Genomic DNA, 27,190 nt, shown 5'->3' on the forward strand with positions numbered 1-27,190 from the left:
GAGGCATACGCCATGCTGTGGTCTGAGTCTGAGACCGCATCAGAGATGGAACCTGTTTTGGGCAGTGACGATGATGGCGTCACTTCAGGTTCATCTTCAGGGGACGTTGTCCCTGATGCAGTTGAAACGCAGGGCCTAGTAGCGCTGTAGCACGGGACAGCCTGGTCCCTCCAGTCCAGGCTCATGTATGGGCACCTGCCCCATCTTTTGGGCCTAGAATCCACGGATTTACTGCCACTCCTGGCATAACCGTGGACAATACAAATTTTGTCCAAATGGATTACTTCCATTTATTTATAACGGACGACATCCTAAATCAGATTGTCCACGAAACAAATTTATATGCCACGCAATATATAAGGCAGAAACCTTCATCCACCCATGCCAGAGATTGGACGCCCACCAATTTGCAGGAATTAAAAAAAATTTTGGGGCTCACTCTAAATATGGGTATTGTCAAAAAGCCCTCCATTAGGTCTTACTGGTCAACAAGACCCGCCCAAGCCACCCCAGTATATTCTGCAGTAATGCCCAGGTCTCGTTATGAGACAATAATGAGGTTCCTCCATTTCAACGACAACGCACAGGCCCCCCCAAGTACCGATGCAAACCGGGATCGGTTGTTCAAAATTAGACCACTGATAAATTCCCTGAATAATTTATTTCTGCAACTCTACACCCCTGTGCAGAATGTAAGTGTGGACGAATCCCTCCTCAACTTTCATGGCAGACTTAGCTTTCGCCAATATCTACCTTCCAAAAGGGCAAGATATGGCGTTAAGCTCTACAAATTGTGTGAAAGCGGGTCAGGATATACCACCACCTTCAGGATTTATGAAGGGCGGGACCGCACAATAAATGTTCCTGGATGCCCCCTTGATCTTTCCACCAGCAGTAAGATTGTGTGGGAGATAATGCAGCCTCTGCTTCACAAGGGGTACCACCTGTACTGTGATAATTTTTATTCGAGTGTGCCCCTGTTTAGGCATTTGCATGCTGCAAGGACTGGGGCATGTGGTACCATGCGCAAAAACAGAATTGGTTTTCCACAGCAATTAGTGGGGAAGCGCATGGTAAAGGGGGACTCCTGTGCTTATGCATCTGAAGAATTGCTGGCGGTCAAGTTCAGGGATCGCAAAGATGTGTATGTGCTAAGCACGATTCATACCGCAGGAACAGTGGCAGTGAGGGAAAGAGGGGCAACATCGGACAAGCACAAACCAGTGAGCGTGTCCGAATATAACAAGTACATGGGGGGGGGGGTGGATTTAAGCGACCAGGTTTTACAGCCCTATTTAGTAAAGCGAAAAACAAAAACCTGGTACAAAAAAGTGGCCATTTATCTATTACAGGTGGCAATCCACAATTCATTTGTGCTCTACAAAAAAAACAGAGGCAGAGACACATACCTGGATTTCCAGGAGAAAATTATTGAAGGCCTGATTTTTGATGTTCAGGACACCCGAGAATGCCCCCAGTCTGAGGATGTCACGCGACTGACTGAAAGACACTTCATCAGTCGGATTCCCCCAACACCAGCCAGAAGCAACCCCCAGAAAAAGTGCCGCGTCTACAGATCAACGATCTGCTCCGGCTGGTTATTGGCCGGTGTAAAAGGGCCTTTAATGCCTCTATATAGATAACACTGTTCACAATAGGTGATGACTATACTCTCCTTCTTCCCCTCCCTGCACATTGACATCTGCACAGGTCACAGAGCATGCCTAGAAAACACTCTCATAGAAATCAAGGATCATCTTCAGTATACAGGTTCCTATGGTCCATGTGGCTGCTGTAAAGCATCTCTCTAAATTCTGTTTACAGCAGCTCGGGCAATATGGTTTTCCCATATTCATGTACAGATAATTGAATAAAAAAATACAGTCAGAAAAAAAATAGACTAGAAAGAGACAATGTTTCAGAATTTGTGTATGTAATATATACTAGTTCTTCTCCATGAATTAGAATATCGTGAAAAAGTTAATTTATTTCAGGAATTCAATTCCAAAAGTGAAACTCGTATATTATATAGATTTATTACTCCGAGTGATCTATTTCAAGCATTTTTTTCTTTTTAATGTTGATGATTATGGCTAAAGTTAATGAAAACCCCAAATTTAGTGTGTGTGTGTGTATATATATTTTATTTTTTTTCTTTTATACCTTCACTAAAGGTGTTTTTATTTATGTCTAGATCTGCAAAAGAGGCAGAAGACAAAATAAAGAAAGCTGTAGAAAAGGGTGAAGTCTTGCCGACTGAAGCCAGGTTCGACTCCAATTGTATCACTCCTGGTAAGCACATCTTTTATAAGGATCTAATTCTAAATGTTCCGTGCATCAGATATAATAACCAAGTGAATAGATCTACGCAAGTGTTTTTGTTTGTTTTGTCAGGTTTTTAGCAATTAATACTAGTAGCTCTAATCCAGAGATCGCAAATATATTACACTTTTACACTGCCTTAATGATTGTTTAACCCGGACCATAAAATATATAACGGAGGAAGAGCCCCAAACTGTAGTATTAGGCTATCTTCACATCTGCATTGGAGGGTATTTTAGGGGCCTCGGTCGCAGATCCGGCAGGTTTTGCAGAAGTTTACTGGAGACAATAGCGCAGCATGCTGCACTATTGTGTCCGGTGAAATCACGGACACCCCGACGGTACCTGTTAAAGTGAATGGGTTCCGTCGACAACCTGCGGTATCCGTTGTGCAACGGAACAGTCGGTTCCGTCATTTACTTGTTCTGCTCCTCTGACTGAGCAGAACAACGGAACACGTCCAAAATTATTTTAGGTCTTGAAATGTCATTTTCAGTGCATATATATTTACCGGTCTCTCCCCTTTTAATTTACATTTTTTTTTTAATTTTATTTTTTTAACACCCTTTGCGTTTTAGGTACAGAATTCATGGTTCGCCTGCATGAGCATCTGAAGTACTTTGTAAATATGAAGGTATCTACAGACAAGTCCTGGCACGGGGTAGCTGTCTACTTGTCCGGTCACGAGGTTAGTGTCTGCTACCCAAAGGCTGGGTTTACATCTGCGTTAGTTTTTTCCGTTCTCTTCCGTCATAGGAGACAAACCACGAAAAAGAACTGACGCGTCGGATCCGTTGCATGATTGAAACCAACGCCTAATGGAATCCATTGACTTCTATGAGTTCCGTCAGGTTTCCATCAAGGTGTCTGTCATTTTTCACCAGATCTGCGATGGAGGCTCCTAACGTAGCCTCCAACGCAGACCTGAACCTAACCCAATCCATTATGTTTTAAAGTGTATCTTCGGTTTTAGCAGAAAATAAAAGCTGGCAGTGCTTATGTAGTTGGGTTAGTGTACAGTATACATGTGATGCATTTATACTAGTTGCAAATGGATGCAAGTATATATGCTGACTTCTTTTCTGAATAGCTATGCACACTGTGTTACTGTACAGCATCGACTAAGTAAACTAGATGCCCCATACTTGTTATGCTGAAGATAGCTCCCATAGAACGATCACAGCCGAAGGTGCAGATCATTCACTGAGCGCTTCTGCGCCTTTGTTTCAGTGATGGCGTGGGTCTCCGCATCCAGTCCTAACTTCTGATATGTCTCTATGAAACATCCCAAAAATTGTTTACGTATAGTTACTCTTAAGTTCTAATTTATTGGGTAAACCTAAAACTATGTAAATCTACATGATTCTATTGTTTAAATGGTAAGTACAAGTTATTTAAGACTCTTCTATTGAAAAACTTTTCTCTGTTTATAGACTCCAGGAGAAGGAGAACATAAAATAATGGAGTTTATACGATCTGAGAAGACGAAACCAGATCATGATCCAAACACAAGGCACTGCCTTTACGGATTAGATGCTGATTTGGTAGGTACTTGTGAATTAAGGGTTTGTTTTTGTCCACACAGCCACAACGAAATCCGCAGTCGAAAATCTGCACCAAATCGTGTGGACTTTGCTGTGTATTTGACTGCACCGAGTGTCATTAAAAAACAAACAAAACAAAAAAAAACCAGTATACTCCCCTTGCAATTCTTCCCCAGTCCCTGTCGGTTTCTGTACACCCGGCCTCCAGCGATCATGTGTCGTCACATGTGATCGCTGTAAACTATGAATGACTGCAGCGATCACGACACCTTCTTGCTGCAGACCGGGTGTACAGAAACTAAGGGAAGCATTGCCATGGGAGCGCCAGGGAAGGGGGAGTATAGCGTTTTTGTTTTGTTTTTATTTTAAACTATATGAACTTGCAGATTTTGCTGCAGGTAATCGGTAGCAAAATCCGCAACAGTTGGATTTGCGTGCAGATTTTTTTTCTTCTCTATTGATTTGCAAACAAAATTACTCGGTCTGAACTTCCCAGACATACACATGCTAAACTTACCAATTCAACTGAGGATAATACAGAACTGGACACAACACACTTCCCACCATACAGTTACCATCCTAGACAAAGCTGCTCAAACTATCACTTGTAAAACCTCCGTATAAAGGATATACAATCCTTCCCCCATTGGTGACTGATAACACCTGCTGATATCTGCTTGGAGGACATGGCAAAATAAATCGGTCACGCTAAATCCTTAGACTTCGCTTGAACCCTACAACCCTGCCTTCCAGAATGGTCAACCGCACCCCATCTTTCAGACTTGGCACCGGAATTGAGTCTGCACTATAGCTCACTTTGTCGACCTTAACACATAATTGATCCATTCCCCATGTGAGATACACTTTCCTTTCCTTTGTTTGCTTACCTATAGGCCAAAATTCTTCGCAGCCTCCAACTGAATAGGATTTTGCCTTCGACTCTTTTCTCAACCAATAAACCAAATCTGCCTCCAATACAAATACTTATACTATGGTCTCTAGACTTTAGGAACATAACAGGCCTCTCAGCATGGCTGCGCACCTTCACTGGCCTGAACACCTGTGATCTCCTAAATATAATGGAATATTAACTCCAAACCCTTCCCTCCGATAGATATATGGAGATGACCTTACAAAACTTCTAAAGGTCCTGCATCTCGGCGGCTAGAGGATTAAAAATGTGGATGTACGACACACGGGCATGTTTCCGATGTGGAGCACCTCCGGCACATACCACACATTGGTTATTGGAGTGTCAGGGTCATCCAATCCTTCTGGTCTAAGATTCCTGGTTTTACTCAAACACATGTAACCAACTTTGTACTTTTGACATTTGTTGGTGAAACCTCAAAAAAAAAAAAAAACAGTTTTTTTTTTTTTTTACTTCGATATACAAAAGGGGGCACACACAGACTAATTTAGAAGGTAAACAACCCCTTCTCAAATCCAAGCTGCTCGCGGATTACTCTGAGTCAAGACGCTGAAGCCTGGGCTCTGTGTTTGCCCTGTAGTGGAATGTAATATTGTGCCCATGTAATATATGGCCTCGTAGAGTCCTCTTGACTTTTCCACACTTGAGCAGAGAACCACTGGAAAAGGAAGAAGAACCATATATCGCACGCTACCAATGTAATGCATGGTCTCGCTGAGTCTTCCGGCCTTTTCCAGCAGTTCTCTATACTGGCTAATTGTGGTCCAGAGAGTTGGACCTCCTCTATGAAGTCCATATGTCCTAATAGGAGCTTATGGCAAAGTGTGAGCCCCTTCTGTTCTTCTGATTGACCGGAGGATAAACACTTCTATTTTGCAGAGATCTTATAGATACCTGAACTTCACACGCTTTGTCAAGTGACAGAGGCCGTTTAATCTTTGGTCTAATTATATTTACCTTCAAGAATTGGTTATGGTCGTTCAAATATCGCTGCTACAAAATACAGTTCTTCAAAAATACACAATCCCCTTAGTGACAGGCCTTTTCCTAGAGTCCTCTTGAAATATGTAACAGGCAGATGTGTATATTTTAACATGTCATGTGAGAACTATTGTTTGTATGCAGATTATGCTTGGTTTAACAAGCCATGAAGTTCACTTCTCTCTTCTAAGAGAAGAGGTTCGCTTTGGTGGGAAGAAGAATCAAAAAAGGTAGGTCATTGTAACCTGCGTTATATTTTCATGTCGTTCATTGTATGTTGAACTTTTCCAATACTGGTATTAAATATAAATCCATATACTCTGTTACAATATAAACGAAGAGCATAGTGCCTGCTAGAAGTTTTGTGTTATCCCTATAGTCTCTGGCATGCTGTTTTTATTGTACTTGTAAGCCTCTGTTCACACCTGCATTGGAGCCTTTCTTTTGCAAATTCTGTTCGATTTGACGGAAAGAAAGTGATGCTTGCACAACGGAACTGGACAGACCTCCAATGTGTCAATGGGTTCTAACATACGCCAGTGGTTTCCATCGCACAATGGAGCTGGCGCTGCCAGAAACCACGATGCAGATGTGACCAGAGCCTTACGTTTTTATCTAATGGTTATGTGTATTTACAAGTAACTTAATGTAATACATTCTCTATAGATTCTTGCACACTAATGACTGTTAGAATTCTGGGTGGAGGTTTGTCTCCGGGTAAGTGCGCACAGGGTGGATACACTGCGTAAAAGTATACCGCATCTCCGACCTGAAAGCCACAGGGAATTCCACCCGAATTGTGGTGTCGTTTTTCGGGGGGAATGTCCGCTGCAGAAATACTGCAGGGGGGAAAAGTTTATGCTTACCACCCTTGTGTTGTCATGACGACGCGTCCCTCTTCTCTGGCCGGCCTCCTGGGATGACACTGTAGTCCATGCGACTGTTGCCGGGCTGGGCTGGGCTGGGTGCATTTTAAACTCCGAATTAATTTTTTTCTGAATTCCGATTTTTGCGGCAGAATCGCAGGTGTGTGATCTACTATTGTCAAGTGACACTTCGAACTAGTAGGAATAGTCTAAATCGGAGAATCCCGTTAACCCTGTCATGACCAAGGGTTATTGATGCCCCTATGTCCAGGTCAGATTTAAAATTTTTGACATCCACCTGTTTAAACGATAATATCTTTGCAACCGATTTTTGAATTTTGTTTTTTTTATAAGACTTGTGATGCATTAATTTTCTAAAATAGTTTAATTCTATGTTTTTCTTAGCAGACAAATCACTAAAAATGTGAAAAAAATAAACTTTATAAACTTTTTTTGTATTTCTTTATATATATTTTATCTATATTATATGTAGATATATATATATACACACATATACATACACACATACACACATACACACACACATACATACATACATACATACATACATACATACATACATACATACATACATACATACATACATACACAGATGTAGACATCTTTACCTTGACTTTTATCTTAAAAAAAAAAAAAAAAGGCAGTTAAAAATGGATCAACCGTCAGTTTTTCATGGCTGTTTTGCATCAATGTGTGTCAAAATTTGAATCCATTTCCCGGCAGTCTGACCGTTTTTAACCACCCTTTGCCATCCGTTTTTTTAGAGAAAAAAAATGGTTTAACTTTATTCGTTAGGGTTTTTTTGTCCCAACCCCCTGAAAATGCCCCAGTGCACACTGTAGGTAGCGCCCCAGTGCCCACTGTAGATAGCGCCCACATAGTGCTACAGTTTCCACTGTAGATAGCACCACCTATGCTCCCTCTAGAAAGGTAATCCCCGGACAGATCGCTCTGGCCGGGGATTCCGCTCCTAGAGGGAGCCCCTGACGTCTCTGTCCATATATGTCAGGGGCTCCATCTAGGAACGGAATCCCTGGCCAGAGCGATCTGACCGGGGATTACGCTCCTAGAGGGAGCTTAGGTGGTGCTATCTATGGGGGGGGGGGCTGCTATCCACAGGAGGGGTGATGCTATATGCAGGGGGTGGCACTATCTTCAAGGGGGCTGGAGAGACACTGGGGCCGGGGTGTATCTCGGAGCACTCAAAGCCCAGGCAGACATGAGTGCAGCGCTGCTCACACTGAAGTTAAACCCGTTCCAGACTGCCAATGTTTATATACATGACAACTGCACGGGGCGTCAGCAGTATGGCTGTCGTGAAGGGGTTAATAACCTACTTTCTCCTAATAAAAGCTACATTAGTAAAAAAAAATTTAATCCATGCTGTGTCTTCCGGTCTCTGATAACATTTTTATGCGCTTATATTTTGTTGTTTTAGTTAGAAGTATTAGGAAGCCACTTTAGAAAAGAATAAATATGTTTTGTGATGTGTTTCAGAGTTTCTGCACCAGAAGAAACCACATTTCATCTGCTCCACTTGTCGTTAATGAGAGAGTATATTGACTATGAATTTTCATCTTTAAGAGTAAGTTTCAACCATTGATGTGAGCCACTTTTAATGCCCCCCCCCCCCCCGCCCCCCAAAAAATCATGAAAGTATTCTACTTTTCAGGACAAGATCTCATTTGAATATGATGTAGAGAGAATAATTGATGACTGGATTTTAATGGGATTTCTTGTGGGCAATGATTTTATTCCGCATCTACCTCATTTGCACATTAACCATGATGCACTGCCTCTGTTGTATAGAACTTACATGAGTGTCTTACCAGAAATTGGAGGTATGTTCTCTTACTATATTGTACTGTGTGTAGCTTTATAGTGACCGTTGCTTCCTGCAGTGTTTGTCAACTTAATACTTTTGCTGCTATTGGGTTTTAGAACCATTTTCACACATTTGAAATTCACAAATAAAACCGGAATAATAATAATAATAATAAAAAAAAAAAATTTACGTATTTTTCAGACTATAGGACGCACTGGACCATAAGACACACCCATAAATTGTAACATAAAAGACGAGGGAAAAAAAAGCTGTACATTTCCTGGTTAATATTGAGACAATAGGGTACCACAGTGCCCCAATAGAATGCCAGCCACAGTGCTCCAATGTCAGCCCCACAACAATGCCAGCCACATTGCCCCAATGCCTGCCACAGTGCCCCATAACAATGTCCGCCACATAAATACAAGTTGTTGGCAGTTATAGTGCTCTCACCCTCCCCTGAACTCACCAGACATCAGAGATGTGGAGAGGCAGGGGTTAATGATGTTGAATTTGCTCTTGGGGGTGTGGCTAGAGGGTCCTTGCAGATCAGTACCTGCACAGATTTAGGGCCAGTTGACACGTTGCGTAAATCCGCAGCAAATACAGTTGCAGCAAAGTGGATGAGGTAAAACACATCTCATTCACACGCTACGTAAATACTGAGCGGAAATACCGCTCAGATTTTTGGCCTGTGGTGCGGAAGTTAATTCCGCAGCATGTTAATTGTCTTTACGTAAACACTGCTTATATGTTGCAGGATTTCCCCATTGAATTCAATGGGGATGTAAATCCCGCATCAAATAGCAGTTCAGTTTTTTGCGGTGGATTCACAGCGATCACGCCGCAAAAAACTGAACTCAGAATAAAATAAACTTACCTAGGTGTCTGTGTTTCATCCTCTTGGGATGATGCTTAATCTCATGTGACTGCCGCTGCAGCCAATCACAGGCTGTAGTGGTGGTCACATGGATGAAACGTCATCCCAGGAGGACGACCTGGATGACGTCAGAGGGCCGGCCTCCTGGGATGATGTTTCATCCCATGTGACCGCAGCTGCAGCCAATCACAGGATGTAGCGGTCTCCTTGGTTGAGACGTCATCACAGGAGGCCGGCCGGCTTTAGTGCTGCAGTTTTTCGCAGCGGACATTCCCTCCGGCAGACACGGCGGATGCGCTGCCTGCTATTACGCAGAGTATCCGCCATGTGTGAACTCAGCCTTGCTGTGCTGTGTGTACAAATGTCTGTTATTTGCTCACTGGACAGTCAGATTTGACAGAATTCTGTGTGTAAGGTGTGACTGTTCAGTGAACAGATAACACAGCGATTTTTTTATTATGTTTTTTATACACCGCACAGGACATGCAGCTTCCATTACGCTGCACTGCAAGGACCTTTTGAATCGCTGGGCTCATTCTGGGCTTCTTCACTCATTGGCAGCTGTTTGCCTTCAGGAGATAAGACGCAGCAGGAGATTACAGCTCAGATTCTAAGATTAAAACTGCGTCTTATAGTCCAGAAAATACGGTATATTTTACCACACTACCCATATATTCTATGAAAGTAGGCACATGGTGAAAATGCCACTCGGCACTCATGGACGCCTTTAAACAAATTTGCATCAAAGCGTGATATTTTGGGAATAGAATTTTTTTTTTAATGAATAATCATGTAGGTGGATAAACGTCTGACCCAAACAGAGCCTTCTATGCACAACACTTTAAAGATGTCAACGTTCATACGTGCTACTAATGCCTATATCTACATGCACATATCTTCACAATATTATCAAAATTAAAGCAACCACGACTTTCTGTGATCTAGATACCATTAACCGGTTTAGGTCCAGGGAATTTTAGACATTCCAGACGTTGTTTAGCTGTATTTAGTATGTGTTGCTTTAATGGCTAGAACCTATTTTACTTGGGACTTTATTTTTGCGTCCTTTTTTTTATGCCTAATGCAGGTTTCTTTTATGATTTTTTTTATACGCATAATTTTTTTTTTAGTCTTATAGTTTAAAAAAATAGTAAAGCAATATTCTTTGTTTAATTCTGTTTTATATTTCTGGTAATCCTATAGTGTTACCCTAAAATAGATTATTTACATTTTTCATATTTATCATTGTCTCCTGTTTAGTTTTGGGATATTACACATCCAATTTAGGATAATAGTGACAATCGTGGGGGAGCACATATCCTCTTTAATTGGTAGAGGGGTAATAAAAGGAAGACTAGTTCATGTATCGCCCCACTGTGGGCACTGGAAGGGAAAGAACATGATTTGCTTTCCACCTCTCCCTTACGGAGACACGGAATCATGAAATAAAACTTCATGCTGCTTTCAGACTTCAAAAGAGAGGTCAACCCCCAAAAAAATGCACTTAGAGCTTTGATCCTGGTATCAAAATTCTGCCTTTAATATGCGATCAGATTTACCCTTTGAACCTAGTATTCTAGTTGCGGCAATCGTTTAAAGTCAATGGCGTATTACATGCGTACATGGCCGTAAAATGGTTAACCATTAGTATTTAATATAGCTACATTTTGATTATGCAAAGTTGACCTTCCTATCCTATTTTGTTTTTGTTTTTTTCTTTTTCTTTTATTTAGAGCGTAAAAAAAGTGTTTAAGTTGTGCTCACTCCTGAAAATATTCTTATTTTCATGTCTTTGCATGGTAACTGCTGTCTGCTTCTGAGCATATTGCTTTGCTGAGCAGAGAAGGTCAGACACATTCTAACTGGGTAACATTTAAGGCTCTGTGCACACTACGTTTTGGCCCTATATTTAGTGTGTACGTCGAGAGAGCGCGTATGTCGGGAGCTAGGTGTCCAGAGGCCAAGAGTGTCCCTTTGGTCTCCATAAGGGTGGTATAGCGTAACAGACTGCACTTTTCCATCCCGAGGGATCCCAGAAAATATACCACGTGTTATGTTTTTTTACATGGGAGTCTATGGATGACGCAAGCCACTGAATGGCATATGTCACACGTATAAAGTTTGACATACAGAACATCGTTTTTTCAACAGCCTTTTATGACGTACCGTTTTTTTCAGACTATAAGACACAGTTTTTAGCAAGAATAAATCTTGCTAAAAAGTCCCTGCGTCTTCTAGTCGGCAGTCAAGGGACCTGGCAGCGCCAGGCCCCCTGACCACTCCCCCTGACCGCTCCTTACTTAAACCCTTCCCGACCCGTGATGTGCTGGCACATCATGGGGAGGGGATGATGTATGGCGCGGGCTCACGCGCTGAGCCCGCTCCATACACTGCAGGTGTCAGCTTCTGACACGCTGCTCTGACTGCCAGGAACAGCGATGCTGATGTTCCTGGCCGTTTAACTAGTTAAATGCCGCGTTCAATAGTGACCGCGGCATTTATAGTGGTTTTCCCATGAAGGACATTTATGACATCCACAGGATATGTCATAAATGTCAGATAGATGCGGGTCCCACCTCTGTGACCCGCATCGATCTCTAGAACGGGCCCCCCTAAACCCCATTCTATCTGACCCGGCTCCGATGTGTTCATTCCACCTCCTGCTTACATGGTCGAGTTATGGAAACCGCGTAACTCGTTGAGCTATGCAGTTTCCGTAACTCCCATAGAACTGAATAGTGGTTATGGAAACAGCGTAGCTCGCATGCTACGCTGTTTCTGTTACTTCCATTCACTACTATGGGAGTTACGGAAACAGCATAGCTCAGCGAGTTGCGCTGTTTCCGTAACTCATCCATGTATTGCAGTGTATTGTACCAGCGATCCCTAGGGGAACTAATAAAATGTGTAAAAAAAATATAAAAAATAATTAGATACGTTTTCAGGAGTGCAAACATTTTTTAAAAGTAAAAAAAAAAAACACCTTTTCCCATTTTTCCCCAAGCACAATGTAAAAAAACCAAAATTGTATTTACCAAACAAATGGTGCTTATAAATACCACAGCTCGTCCCGCAAACAATAAGCCCTCACACCACTCAAACGATGGAAAAAATATAAGTTATGGCTCTCAGAATGTGGTGAAACTGAACAAATTTTGTTTTTTTAACCAACAGTTTTTTTTTTCTTTGTAAAAAAAATAAAATATGATTTTTTTTTTCCTATTTTCTGTTGTCCAAAAAGCTGGGTGCGTCATATAGTCCGAAAAATACGGTATATAATAAATGGATACCATTATAGTCTATGGGCTATATGCGTTAAAAAGATGCCTAACAGTTGCATTAGTCAACCAGAGACTATAATTGTATCGGTTTAAAGAGGCTCTGTCACCACGTTATAAGTGCCCTATCTCCTACATAAGGAGATCGGCGCTATAATGTAGATGACAGTAATGCTTTTTATTTAAATAAACTATCCTTACCACTTTATTAGCGTTTTTAGATTTATGCTAATGAGTTGCTTAATGCCCAACTGGGCGTATTTTTACTTTAGACCAAGTGGGCGTTGTACAGGGGAGTGTATGACGCTGACCAATCAGCGTCATGCACTCCTCTCCATTCATTTACACAGCGCATAGGGATCCTGTTAGATCCATATGTGCTGTCTTATACTAACACATTAACAATACTGAAGTGTTTAGACAGTGAATAGACGTTCCACGGGATGTCTATTCACAATCTCTGCACTTCGTTACTGTTTCTATGGTAGTTACAGCCGAGGAAGCGTGATCTCGTTGTAACCTGTCATTTACCGCATCCTCTGCTGTAACTACCACAGACAGAGTAACGAAGTGCAGAGATTGTGAATAGACATTTCGTAGAATGTCTATTCGCTGTCTAAACACTTCAGTATTGTTAATGTGTAAGTATAAGACAGCGCATAAGGATCCAACAGGATCCCTATGCGCTGTGTAAATGAATGGAGAGGAGTGCATGACGCTGATTGGTCAGCGTCATACACTCCCCTGTACAACGCCCACTTGGTCTAAAGTAAAAATACGCCCAGTTGGGCATTAAGCAACTCATTAGCATAAATCTAAAACGCTAATAAAGTGGTAAAAATAGATCGTTTTATTAAATAAAAAGCACTGCTGTCACCTACATTATAGCGCCGATCTCCTTATGTAGGAGATAGGGCACTTATAATGTGGTGACAGAGTCTCTTTAACGTATACATCATGAACGGGGTTATGAAAGTTCTTGACTTGTACGTTTAACGTACACCATTGAACTCTGGTGACTGCTGCCACTGTTACGGCATCCATCATAGTGTCTAGCATATACGTCGGGAGCTTTTTCCTGCGTATACGTTAAGCGAAGAACAAAAATGTGATGTACACAGAGCCTAGGTATCCTTGTGGATTAGAATGTGATAAAAGTAGAAAAAGATTAATAGAAGCCCAGAAGTCTTGTTGTATAAACTGTTCTCTATTACTTGGTTATAAAATGTTTTACGCTTTTTATTTTGTTGTTTTTTTTAGGCTACATAAATGAGAATGGCTATTTGAACTTGGTTCACTTTGAAAAATATCTTGCTAAACTTTCAGCTGTGAGTTGTTTGTCTTTTTTTTTTTTTTTTTTTTTTTTGTGGCTTTCAGAAAATGTAAAATTACGATGTACCCCTCAACCGCTAAGCTTTAAGTCAAGATTAGGAATTCTTGTAAGCCTTTTAGAAACTTGTTCAGTAATATTTTCAGTATAACTTTTGAAACATCTGATGTAGGAAATAATCAATGGAACATTGTCATTCTACAAAGGCCAAACATTCCCTAAAACGTAACTCGCAAGGAATACAATCTGCATTTGGGTTGGACTCGGCATATTTCTTTATACTTCCCCCACATTGTAATGGGGTCACATATATTACTATTTCCAGTGCAATTATAATATACACCTATGCGCTGTGAGCCAGCAAACAAAGTGCAGGATCAAATAAATAAATATGGTACATTATCCACAATATTCAGGTACTTTGGTCACATACCATATAGTGCCCCAACACACTTTTTTTTTTTCCCTGCTACCTCAGGAGGTACCTTCCTAGGCTTTAAACCCATTTTAAGTAGTGTATAAAACACTCGCATGATTACTTATTAACTTCTCACGCCACCTATTTGTGGTTCATGCGCCGGATCATACCCATGGTATTCCATGTCCACCCCCCCCCCTCCCCGCACTCCATGTTACAGCGCATGCACCGGGCGTCTGACGCGTCAGTCGTGTGCAGGACACTCAATGAGATGAGGGCACAACGACATGCGCACTCAGGTGGCATAACTCCCAGTGGCAGAATATAGCAAGGCAGCAGGTCCTTAAAATGTCCTCAATTCGTAACACAAATTGAAAAATGTAGGGCATGACCCATTATGCAGTTCCTTAATAACAGATTATATCACCTTAAAAATATCAATAACAGTCATGTAAAATGAAAAAAGTGCTAAAGTAACAAGTTCAATATTGATATCATATTATATTATACATAAAAACTGTATTAGTTCATATGTAAAAATTATATACAGTACAATGATTCATATAATCAATGATTGTAAGGATAAATACATAAATAATTCATATGAAATAATATGGTTCAATGGTAAAAAAAACAAACTAAAAAATCGTGGAAAAATAAAAATAAAATAACAAAGACCAAGGAGGGGTTAGTCCAACTGGAGCCATCAGGACAGAAATTCTTCTCTATAGTTCAAATGATTCCCATGGCTAAGGTAAGTATGGTTAGTCTTCAAGTATGATGGGATTAGTCAGTTTACTACAAATTAGAACACCATTACATACAAATTTAAAATACCTATATTTATAAAACGGGGCAAAACGATATTTCTTGTTCATAACCTTTGGAAACCATTGTTATCAATGTTCCCATTCACTTTCCCTTTGAGTCAGGACTTGTTGCACGTTTCCAGCTATGATGCCAAAGTGTATTCTGTCTATTCCTCTAACTTTAAATGATCTAGGATCACAGCCGCAATAAATTTATGATCTTTTCGTGTGGTTTTTAATTAAGATGGTTCCATTTCTAATTTTGGCCATTTTTTAGATAACACAGATCTCATGGTCTCCCATTCATTATTTTAAGTGGGGATCAATCTAATTCTCTCCCTTTCTCTCTTTCGATAATTGTAGAAGGTTTTTGTGCTGCTTTCTCTTTGTTCTCCTATATCCTTGTTTTATTCTGCTACTGAATCACCATGCATGAAATTTCATCTTAAGATCTTTGGCCTAATGATTAAATTTAGCATCAGATGAGAAGATCTGTCTTATCCGGAGGAACTGACCTACTGGGATCGCTTTGGATGGTGGAATAGTAATGTGCTGATGAGGCGGCGTGTAATAATGAGTAATAATGTTGCTAACATAGCAAGAATCTGATATAGATTTACTATAATGTATGTCATGATTAAACCAAAACCGGTTTAATATCAAATCAACAATTACATATGCTCAACGGACAGTACAGGTTTTGGATGAGCTGATCAAGGTTGATGACCAAAGACCGTCACAAAAAGATGTGCGCAGAAAGACCATGTCTGATGTGCTCTTTCTGCGCACATCTTTTTGTGACTGTCTTTTGCTGATTTGATTTTGTGAATTGTTGATTTGATATTATTATTGTAATCTGTCAGATCCTTTCTATGTAAGCAGCAGGTCATCAATCTACTGTAGCCAAAACTGCACATGGTCCATCGCCATGGAATCCTGCCTCTCCCAAAAGCCCAAAAAAAATAGGTTTCACACGACGGCGCTCACACTGTACCCATGGCAGTACCCTGTTTCTGTAATGTACAATATATCTTTGAATACAAAAATGGGCGTCCTAATATACTGCAAACGTTCCATATTCAATTCATAAAGGGAAAAAAGAGGAGTAGGATCCAGCGATATATATATAAGTGGGGAAACTCAGTTTCCACTTTATTAATCACGAACAATAAAAGATGAACACAGGAGAAATTACATGAATCAGCCATGAATAAGAGCACAGACCGTGCTCAAAACGCGTAGGCTTCCTTTCATTTGCCAATTCAACCACCTTGTCATTTCTCCTGTGTTCATCTTTTATTGTTCGTGATTAATAAAGTGGAAACCGAGTCTCCCCACTTATATATACACATCGCTGGATCCTACTCCTCTTTTTTCTCATGTTGTGTGCCGTCACGGAGATCCGGGCGAGACTTGGACACAGGAACGTGGAGCTGGTGAGCTGGAGGTTTCATCCCATTCCCTTCTACAAATCTCCGTTCATAAAGGTTGCTGTCCCGGTTGCATATCTCCAGGAAATGCCAAACATGGTCTAGCTCACAAAGAGTTAATTACTTATAATAACAGGAGGGGTGGGAAAAATAGTAGACAGTCCATGTTCGCTTTTGGCTCTATTTCACACTCGGTTGCAAATGTAGTCCGCATTTGGTGTCCTGTAAGGGGCCCTGACAAATCTATTGAGTAGGTTGCTACTTACCATAGATTCAGTGAAACTGTTCAAGATGTGAATACGTAAGTTTGAGGTAGGTGCTCTTCACGAAGATAATCATATTTTAATCTGTTGCTTATTCATTATTGTAGCATAACCCTCTCACCCAAATTGCCTGTACATACGAGAGAGAACACCTAATGGAAAAGAACTAATGCATACCTTATAATACAGCTATGTTGCTTGAAAAATAAAGTTTAGTGTACTGAGAAGACAAAAAAAACAAAACTATATATGTATACAGTACATCCTAATTAGATTAAAATGTAAGGTGTTAAAATTAAACCCCTTTTCATATGACCTATTAAGGCACATGGATGTCCAAGGCCTGTCCCCGGCTTGAGACCCCCTTCTGTGAGCCAAAGCTCATGATAAGCATCCGCTCTGGTGGACCCAGTCTTTCCATGTATTACAAAAAAATAAATTTCTCCTTTAACAGCCGCTGCAGGGAAAATAAGCTTTTGAGACCACACCCTTAAATCTCCAAGAGAACTTAGTCTTCCACGCTATACGCAATATTACTTACCTCAAGTTATTTATTATAAAAGGCTATTAAATAAATTCCCACAAATGTTTGTGGTTACTATTCCTGGTCGATATACAGTTGTTGACACCTATTGTCTTCATTTCTTCTCTTGTTTGTAGTTTGACCGAGAGCATTTTAATGAAATCTTTGTAGACCTAAAATGGTTTGAAAGCAAAGTTGGCAATAAATACCTCAATGAAGCTGCAGGCCAAGTTGCGGAAGAAGCTCAAAATTGTAAGAAAAAGAAGAGCAAGGTGAGTGGATTGTCCTAAGATGTGATGCAGCAACTGCCCGTGGCTATTCTCTCCCTGTTCTACGTTTTCAATATCAAAATATGAGAACATTCACTTCCATTATCAGATGAGGATATTGATGAAACTGCTAGAAAATGCAGTCAAGTGACCCTTACAGTGTGACTTTGTGTTTGCAAAAATCGTGGTATTTTTTGCTATATATCCTAGTATACCTTAGCTGATCGGAGTGATCGTATGCTGATCTCTCCTGCTGCGCAGGCCTTTTCTCGCTACACTAAGCTCTGGTTTAGCATCTCTGACTTTTACTTATTTAAATGTTAAACTGCGTTTAGTAAATGTAATATAAATTGAGCAATATTAGTAATTTTGTCTTGGACTTCATCTGCTGGTAAGGCAGAGGAATCGCCATGTTCATGCAGATGAGGCGCCAGTAGAAGCCCTATTTCAGAAGTCCTGGTTTACTTTACATCAGTCTGGGCTTCACTTGAAGTAAAAATATTACACAAGACATGTTTGACCGTAGTGTCTGGAAATTATTCTCAGGTTTTTTGTGTCTTTCCAGGGGTTTGATGATGCGCTTTGTTTAGGTGGATTAGAAAAAGATGAGGAAGAAGATTCTAAATGTAAGTAAACCTACAGTAACACCTCCGTTATTGGAATGTAAATAATATCTCTTAGTGGTGTGCGGACTGAAGGAAGGGCATTATCTCTATTCCTCTGCTCTGTGAAAGTAAAAGGGGGGGGGGGGGGGGGGTTTGGTAAGGTATGTAACAATTGGGTGGAAGACAGAGATTTTGAGCTAGGGAGTCCAAATGACCAACTGAGCTATTGTGCATGGATAACTTGTTTCCTCCTCCTGAATTCTGCATTTGCCTTTTAATGATTTTAATTCCGCTGTTTAATGAAGGGTTGCACGATGCAGCGATACTATTTAGACGCCGTGCACCCTCGAACGGTCCAATACCCTTTTTTTCATGAACATGGTGGGCAAACCGCAAAACACTCCCATGTTGTGTCTTCAGTGCCGGCGCTCATTTGTGCAGCGCCGGCTGCATCACCTCCTGCTCACCGCACGCACTTCTTATTGTCAGGAGCGGGTCAATGGCTGTAGTGCACAGCCGCAGCCCAGCTCTAACGCCGGAGATCAGAGAAATCTCTGAACGCCGCCACTATTCCCTTGAATGCTGCGATCAAAGCTGACCGCAGCATTCAAGGGGAAAATGAGAAGGGGGTGACCCTTGGATCGGGTCGCAGGGAATTCCTGTGACGTGATCGAGGGACATACCATATATGGGCAGACAGCCCAGGGTCCATTGAAGGACCCCAGGGCTGTCTGACCATATTTCCTGTTAGGGCATACCTAGGTATGTCCTAACAACCGCCTGTGTACTATCAGTATATAGATATATGGCAGTAGATTAAAGGGAACCTGTCACCAGCATTTTAACTATCAAACCAGCAATAGCTGGTGAAAGTGGGTGAAAGATGATTGCTATGTAACCTATAAATATCTTCTAAGTCGGCTCTGTACCTTTTAGTATTCCGTTTTTCAGTGTTCCCGCGCCGTATGCAAATGAGCAGAAGTCAAATCTTAATACAAAGAGTCATATTTTCATTCCTCCAGCGTTTCTGAGTTGACTCCGCCTCCTTCTTTTTGATTGACCGCTCCTCACCCTCCACCGCACACGAAATCCTGCGCTTGCGCATTGAGACACCAAAGCTGCTGCTATCATCAATCTGTCCCTTTACATACTGAAAATAGTGTTGTTGATGTTGTATCCTGGTAGGAACCAAAGTACAGCGTCTTCTCTCTTTGCCAGAAAGCCGTTATGTGCAGTATGACGCAGAAAGGGGGTGTGTACGACAGCAGCGCATGTACAGTTAAATGTTTCAGGGACGAACGAGGCAGGGAAGGGTAGCATAGCACGCATGCGTAATATTTTAAATGAGATTTCGCCATTTAACCCTTTCAAGACCGAGCTCATTTTAGCCTTCAGGACCAGCCCCATTTTTTCAAATCTGACGTGTCACTTTATGTGGTAATAACTCTGGAATGCTTTTGCCTATCCAAGCGATTCTGAGATTTTCTCGTGACATATTGTACTTTATATTAGTGGAAAAATTTTGTCAAATTCATTGCTTATTTGTGATAAACACCAAAATTTTGAGAAAATTTGCAAAAATTATGATTTTTCTAATTTTAAATGTATCTGCTTGTAAAACAGATAGTAATACCACACAAAATAGTTATTATTTCACATTCCATAGGTCTACTTTATATTTGCATCGTTTTTTGAACATTATTTTATTTTTCTAGGATGTTACAAGGCTTATTACTTTACCAGCAATTTCTCACATTTTCAAGAAAATTTCAAAAGGCCATTTTTACAGGGACCAGTTCAGTTCTAAAGCGGCTTTGAGGGCCTTATGTACTAGATAGACCCCATCAATCACCCCATATTAAAAACTGCACCCCTCAAAGTATTCAAAACAGCATTCAGAAAGTTTCTTAACCCTTTAGGCGCTTCACAGGAATTAAAGCAATGTAGAGGGGAAATTGACACTTTTTTTTTTTTTTTGCTGCAATTCATTTGTAATAATTTTTTTCTGTAACACAGAAGGTTTTACCAGAGAAACGCAAAACAATATTTATTGCCCAGATTCTGCAGTTTTTGGAAATATCCCACATGTGGCCCTAGTGTGATAATGGACTGAAATACCAGCCTCAGAAGCAAAGGAGCACCTAGTGGATTTTGTGGCCTCCTTTTTTAGAAGATATTTTAGGCACCATGTCGGGTTTGAAGAGGTCTTGTAGTGCCAAAACAGTGGAAATCCCCCAAAAATGACACGGTTTTGGAAACTATACCCCTAGATAAATTCCTTGAGGGGTGCAGTTAGCATCGGGACCGCACAGGTCTTCTGCTATATTTATTGGAGTTTGCCTGTGAAAGTGAAAATCCTACTTTTTTTCTGAAAAAATATTTTAAAAAAAATTATATTTGCAAGGAATAAAGAATAAAAGGCACCACTAAACTTGTAAAGCTACTTCTCCCGATTACAGCAATACCCCATATGTGGTACTAAACTGCTGTTTGGACCCACAGCAGAGCTTAGAAGGGAAGGAGCGCCATTTGGATTTTGAAGCGCAGATTTTGCTGGATTGGTTTTCAGTGCCATGCCACGTTTGCAACGCCCTGGAGGGAGCAAAACGGTGGAAACCCCCCAAAAGTGACCCCATTTTGTAGACTACACCCCTCAAGGAATTTTTCTAGGGGTATAGTTAGCATTTTGACCCCACAGTTTTTTTTTCTGAATTTAGTGGAATTAGGTCGTGAAAATGAAGATGTACTTTTTTCTGAAAAAACATAGAAATGTTTAATTTTTACAATGAATAAAGGAGAAAAATCACCCCAAAATTTGTAAAGCAATTTGTCCTGATTACAGCAATACGCCATATGTGGTAATAAACTGCTGTTTGGACTCAGGAGGGAAGGAACAATATTTGGCTTTTGGAGCTCAAATTTAGCTGGAATGGTTTTTGGCTGTCATGTCGCAAAGCCCCTGAGGTACCAAAACAGTGGAAACCTCCCAAAAGTCCCTTTAGGGGACTGGAACGAGCGATCATTAGGTCGCTGGTACAATACACTGCAGTACTAATGTATTGCAGTATAATATCATTTTTACAGGCTCCTGTAACAGCGCGATCGCTGTTCCTGTCTATTAGTCCCGGGTGTCAGCTGTAATACACAGCGGACACCTGCAGAATATGGAGCGGGCGCAGCGCATGAGCCGGCTCCATATATAACCCCTCGCACCACGACATGCTATTAAGTCGTGGTGCGCGAAGGCGTTAATGCGCAGCGGATGGTGCAAAGTGAAAATTAAAATTTTCCACTGATATGCCAGTTTAATGCACAATATGTTGTGCCCAGTTTGTGCCACTGAAGACAAATACCTCGTACAATGTTGAGCGGGTTATCCCGGATATAAAAGATCATATATGTGGACGTAAGCTTGTGTTTGGGCACGCTGTGGGGCTCAGAAGGGAGGGAGCGCCATTTGGCTTTTGGAGCGCAGAGTTTGCTTGGTAACTGTTCTGTTTGGGGTTTTGCTGGTATTTCAGTTTATGATGTGGGGGTATGTGTATGAGTACATCAGGACATAATAAGAGGGTATAATAATTTGGTAAATAAATAATAATCCGCAGATATGTGGCCTATGTCGCACTGATAAATGGCGCCCGATCTAATCCGCTTTTGGACACTGCACAATTTCTGTCGCGATATTCTGAGAGCCAGAACTTTTTTTTTATTTTTTCTTCACCGGAGCCGTGCGAGGACTTATTTGTTGCGGGACAATCTGTAGTTTTCATTGGTACCATTTTAGGGTACATGAGATTTTTTTTTTATCACTTTTTATTTGATTTTTTGGGCAAGCAAAGTGACAAAAAAACAAATTCTGACAATGGTTTTTGTCTTTTTTTTTTTTTTTCTACTTTTCACCGTGCGCTATAAATGACATTTTACTTTATTCTGCGGGTCGATACGATTACGGGGATACCATATGTATATAGTTTTTTTTATGTTTTGTGGCATTTGCGCAATAAAATCACTTTTCGATAAAATTATTTATTTTTTGTGTCACCATATTCTCAGAGCCATAACTTTTTTTTTTTTTTATTCAGTCAAAAAAGCTGTGTAAGGGCTTGTTTTTTGCGGGACGTGTTGTAGTTTTTATTGGTACTATTTTAGAGTACATGCGACTGTTTGATCACTTTGTATTCTATGTTTTTGGAGGGGTGGTGACCAAAAAAATAGTGATTCTGACATTGTTTTTTTAATTATTTTTTTTGCACTGTTCACCGTGCGGTAAAAATAATATTATAGTTTAGGTCGTTGTGTACTTTTTTTTAACATTTTCATTTTTTTTCCTATATTAAGACTTATTATAGGAAAAAATGCATTTTTTGTTTTTGTAACTTTTTTGATAACTTGTTTTTACACTTTTATAAAACATTTTTATTACTTTATTTTTTACTTGTTTTACTTTAAGACATGCAGCACTGATCGCTGCTATAATACATTACACTACCTAGGTAGTGTAACGTATTATAATAAACTGTCAGTGCGACGCTGAGAGTCACACTGACAGGAAGCTTATGAGGACCGGCCTCCGGCTGGTTCTCATAGACTGCTGCGCATGGCAGACCCGGGGGGCTGTTATATGGCCTCCGGTTCTGCCTTATAACCGACTGCAGCACCCGCAATTGGTCCCTGGGAAAGCTTGTTGTAGCAACAAACTTTCCAGTTTGTTGTAGTAACAAACTTTCCAGTTTGTTGCTACAACAGACTTTCCCTGCGAACACATGACCGGGACCTGAACCAATTAGGTCCCGGTCATGTCTCCGGAACCAGAGGCAGGGGTTAACAGCGCGATCCGGGTGTCAGCGCTACTCTGAGACACGCGGATCGTGCTTTTAACACCCATCGTGAATTCACGTCGGCTCTGCACAGAGCCCAGCAAGCGCCGACTTGAATTTACTGTGGGCGGTCGGGAAGCGGTTAAGGGCCGGACAGGTGGCGGCGGAAGGCGGGATTAACAAGCTACTTAAAATAGAGGTATTACCATAAAAAGTGCGAAGATTTTAAACAACGATATTTATGGACAGAGGAGAGGGGGGAACAGAAATGAACTTTGGACAGCTGCGGCCATTGAGGGGTCAGGCGAGTTTAACCGGTAATATGTTGAAGACCGGATCCCTTTAAAGTGTAAAAAAATATAGTAATGTTAAATTAAAAAATTAAAAAATCTCATGTTTTTTTACACTAAACATTAAAATAAAAGTCCCAATACATAAAATATACACACATTCAGTATAGTCGCGTCCGTAATAACCTGCACAACAAATTTATAGCGTCGTTTAGGATGTGTACGCTGTAAAAAAAAAAAAATGCTTTCTTTCCGTTATTAATGTGGGGCACGAGGTGTTATGAATTTAGTAGTACCTCCATGTGCCTCACATTAATAGTAATTAACCCCATCATGTACCTCACACATTAACCCAATGTTGTCCATTATGACTGGGGAACATGATGGGGTTAATTACTATTAATGTGAGGCACATGGAGGTTCAAAATTCATCACACCTCACGCGGCACATCAGAAAATGGAAGAACTTTTTTTTTTTTAATTATTATTATTGTTGGTAAAGTATCGTTTTGGTATCGAGAATCGCAATACTGCATGAAGTATCGGTATCGAAGTCCAAATTCTGGTATCGTGACTATCCTAGTTTAATGTTTTAGGTTTGGATGAGGACCCAGAAGATGATGATCTTTTTGAGACCGAATTTAGGCAGTATAAAAGATCATACTATATGACAAAAATGGGAGTGGAGGTTGTGTCTGAGTGAGTATCTCTTCCTATTATAAGTATGTCCGTATACCTTTACTGAAATGATTCCCCACAAATGCCTTTTCTTATTCGTGTATGTGTGAAGAAGGGTGTACATTTTCTTTTTAAAATTCATTTTATATTTTTCTCCTTTGCATCTTATTCTTCTAAGTGAGTTTTTGGCCGGTCAAGCTGAGTGCTATGTTCTGGCCATACAGTGGATTTTGCACTATTACTACCATGGAGTCCAGTCTTGGAGCTGGTGAGTAGTTGTCTGTTGATATTCCTAATAGGAGTTCCATTCCAACTATTGGGATGCATTCATATGTCTTGTATAATGAAGATAATAAAGTATTGCAGTCTCTGAGGTTTCCAGGCTTCTACAAAGTAGGCCAAGCTACTATCCTTTCCATGTCGGTGCCATTATCTTTCAACGTTTTACTTCTGCAGCCATTGAGATTATATTTCCTTGTTTCTAGATTGTATTTGACTTTCAGAAAGGGTTATTTGCCTACTGTCACAATATACCATGCAGAATAACTTGCTTTGAAGTAAAAGACTATTATGTTAAGCACATTATAGAAACGCACTTGGGCTGACTTAACAGGAATGGTTTAAATCATGGAAGAATAGTCCAGTGTTTTTTTGTTCTTAGAATTTACTCACTTTAAGGACTAGTTCACACTGAGTTTTTTGCGGGAGAGAAAAACATGCGTCAAAATTCCTTTAGGCGATTGAGCGCCACATTCAAAAAACGCAGCAAAAACCACTTTCTCTGCCTACCATGTCAATAACAGGTCAGAGATGGAAACGCCTGAAGAAATGGCATGACGCTTCTTTCTCACGTGAGCGCTTTTTCCCACTCGTGGGGAAAAAAACGCCTCCGACTCAATTGAAATTAATGGGAGGAGTTTTCAAACATTTTCTGGCGCGGTTTCTGTGTCCAAAACAGCGCCAAAAAAACTGTGTGAACAAACCCTAAAGCTGCTTCACACATGCTCCTTTTTTTCCTCCTGCGTTTTAAAATGCATGTAAAAAATGCCATGTGTCTCAAGCGGTTTAATGTAGTTTTATTTTTATATACTTTTTTTTTTCCTGGCTTTTTTGTTTTGTCTAACTCCTTAACGCCGAAGGACGGATATATCCGTCCTCTGCAGCTGCTAGTTCGCGCAGGAGGACGGATATATCCGTCCTGTGATGGCGCGGGTACTGACAGTTTACCCACGCGATCAGCAGCAGGAGCACGGCTGTTATACACAGCCTGGCTCCTGCTGCAACTGCCGGAATCGAAGCGCGCTCCGATTCCGGCAGTTTAACCCATTAAATGCCGCTGTCAATAGTGACAGCGGCATCTAATGTGTTTGACAGAGGGAGGGAGCTCCCTCTGTCACCCGATCGGCGCCCCCGCAAACAAATCGCGGGTCGCCGTCGGGTTTCCATGACAGCCGGGGGTCTAACAAAGACCCCCAGGTCTGCCTTCAGCATCTGCCTGTTAGGCGATGCCGGAGGCATGACCTAATAAGTTGCCTGTCAGTTTTACACTGACAGGCAATAATGCTTCAGTATACGAAGTATACCAAAGCATTATATATGCGATCGGCACATCGCATAGTGAAGTCCCCTGGTGGGACTTAAAAAAAAAAATGTCAATCAGTTAAATAAAGTTTGTAGAAAAAAATAATAATAATTACAGTCAAAATCAAATAAAACTACTTTTTTTGCCCAAAAAGTGGTTTTATTCAGTAAAAGTGTCAAAACAAATCACACATACACATATATGGTATCCCCGCGATCGTAACAACTTGACCAATAAAATTAACACATTAATTAAACCGCCGGATGAACGGCGTCCAAAAAAAACTCAAAAAACAACGGCAAAATTCTCTCTCTTCTCCCATTCCCCCCATAAAAAATAAAATAAAAGTTAATCTATAAGTCCTATGTACTCCAAAATAGTACTAATGAAAACTACACATTGGCCCGCAAAAATCAAGCCCACATACGGCCACATCGATGGAAAAATAAAAAAAAATGACGGCTCTTGGAACGCGGCGATGCAAAAACAAGTAATTTTTTTCTAAAAGGGTTTTTATTGTGCAAACGTAGGAAAACATATAAAACCTTTACATATTTGGTATCCCCGTAATCGTGCCGACCCATAGACTAAAGTTAACATGTTATTTACGCTGCATAGTACACGGTGTAAATTTATAACGTGAAAATTAATGCTGGAATAGCTGCTTATTTTCAATTCTCTCCTAAAATAAAGTTAATAAAAGTTAATCAATATGTTATAAGCATCTAAAAATGGTGCAATTACAAAATACAACTCGTCCCGCAAAAAACAAGCCCTTATACGGCTATGTCGACGGAATAAAAAAAAAGTTACGACTCTTGGAATGCGACTGTGAAAAAACAAAAAAATAATCCTTGGTCATTAACGTGCAAAATGGCCCGGTCATTAAGGGGTTAAAGAGGCTCTGTCACCAGATTATAAGAGCCCTATCTCTTACCTAATCTGATCGGCGCTGGAATGTAGATAACAGCAGCGGTTTTTATTTTGAAAAACAATAATTTTTGAGCAAGTTATGAGCAATTTTAGCTGGTTAAGGACTAGGCTGTTTTACAGCTAAATGACCAGAGCAAATTTCACAATTTTGCTATGCGCTTCTTTAGATGACTATAACTCAGCAGGTGAATAAAGTTCATCTTTGAATTTTACACTCTTTTTAAAGGACAGATAGGGCTTTGTTTTAGTGCCATTTGTCAGTATATATCATTTTTATTTTTTTCTCTAAAGTGGGCAAAATTGGAAAAAAATGCAAGAATTTAGCAATTGCGCCAGTTTATGCCAGCATTTTTCACACACGGTATGGACCACGGACAAAATTAATCTCCTTTCACATTCTTCCACTTCTCCCGTGCATGGGGATACCAAATATGTGTGCCTTATTCACTGTGCGGGCATGTGCCAGGGTTTGGCATAAAAGGAGGCTTTTTGGCCTTTTCGGTCCAGGAATTTTGCATTTGATTTTATAGCAGCATACTGTTTTCTGGGGGGCCTAATGCTGCTGAAACATTAGAATCACCCCATAAATTACTTC

General features: G+C 40.6%; 1 protein-coding gene across 1 annotated transcript in view; it reads left to right on the top strand.

Moving 5' to 3' along the window:
* XRN1 (5'-3' exoribonuclease 1) overlaps positions 1-27,190 on the top strand; it is a 103,818-nt gene that overhangs the window by 25,438 nt on the left and 51,190 nt on the right. Inside the window, exons 3-13 of the mRNA XM_075861474.1 lie at positions 2,195-2,292; positions 2,901-3,010; positions 3,756-3,866; positions 5,923-6,008; positions 8,163-8,250; positions 8,338-8,506; positions 13,909-13,976; positions 17,559-17,693; positions 18,256-18,316; positions 23,999-24,101; positions 24,259-24,348. Coding sequence (XP_075717589.1) covers positions 2,195-2,292; positions 2,901-3,010; positions 3,756-3,866; positions 5,923-6,008; positions 8,163-8,250; positions 8,338-8,506; positions 13,909-13,976; positions 17,559-17,693; positions 18,256-18,316; positions 23,999-24,101; positions 24,259-24,348 — 1,119 coding nt within the window. The remainder of the gene's footprint in view (positions 1-2,194; positions 2,293-2,900; positions 3,011-3,755; positions 3,867-5,922; positions 6,009-8,162; positions 8,251-8,337; positions 8,507-13,908; positions 13,977-17,558; positions 17,694-18,255; positions 18,317-23,998; positions 24,102-24,258; positions 24,349-27,190) is intronic.

This window comes from Rhinoderma darwinii, chromosome 4 (genome assembly GCF_050947455.1).
Source record: "Rhinoderma darwinii isolate aRhiDar2 chromosome 4, aRhiDar2.hap1, whole genome shotgun sequence".
Classification (NCBI taxonomy): domain Eukaryota; kingdom Metazoa; phylum Chordata; class Amphibia; order Anura; family Rhinodermatidae; genus Rhinoderma; species Rhinoderma darwinii.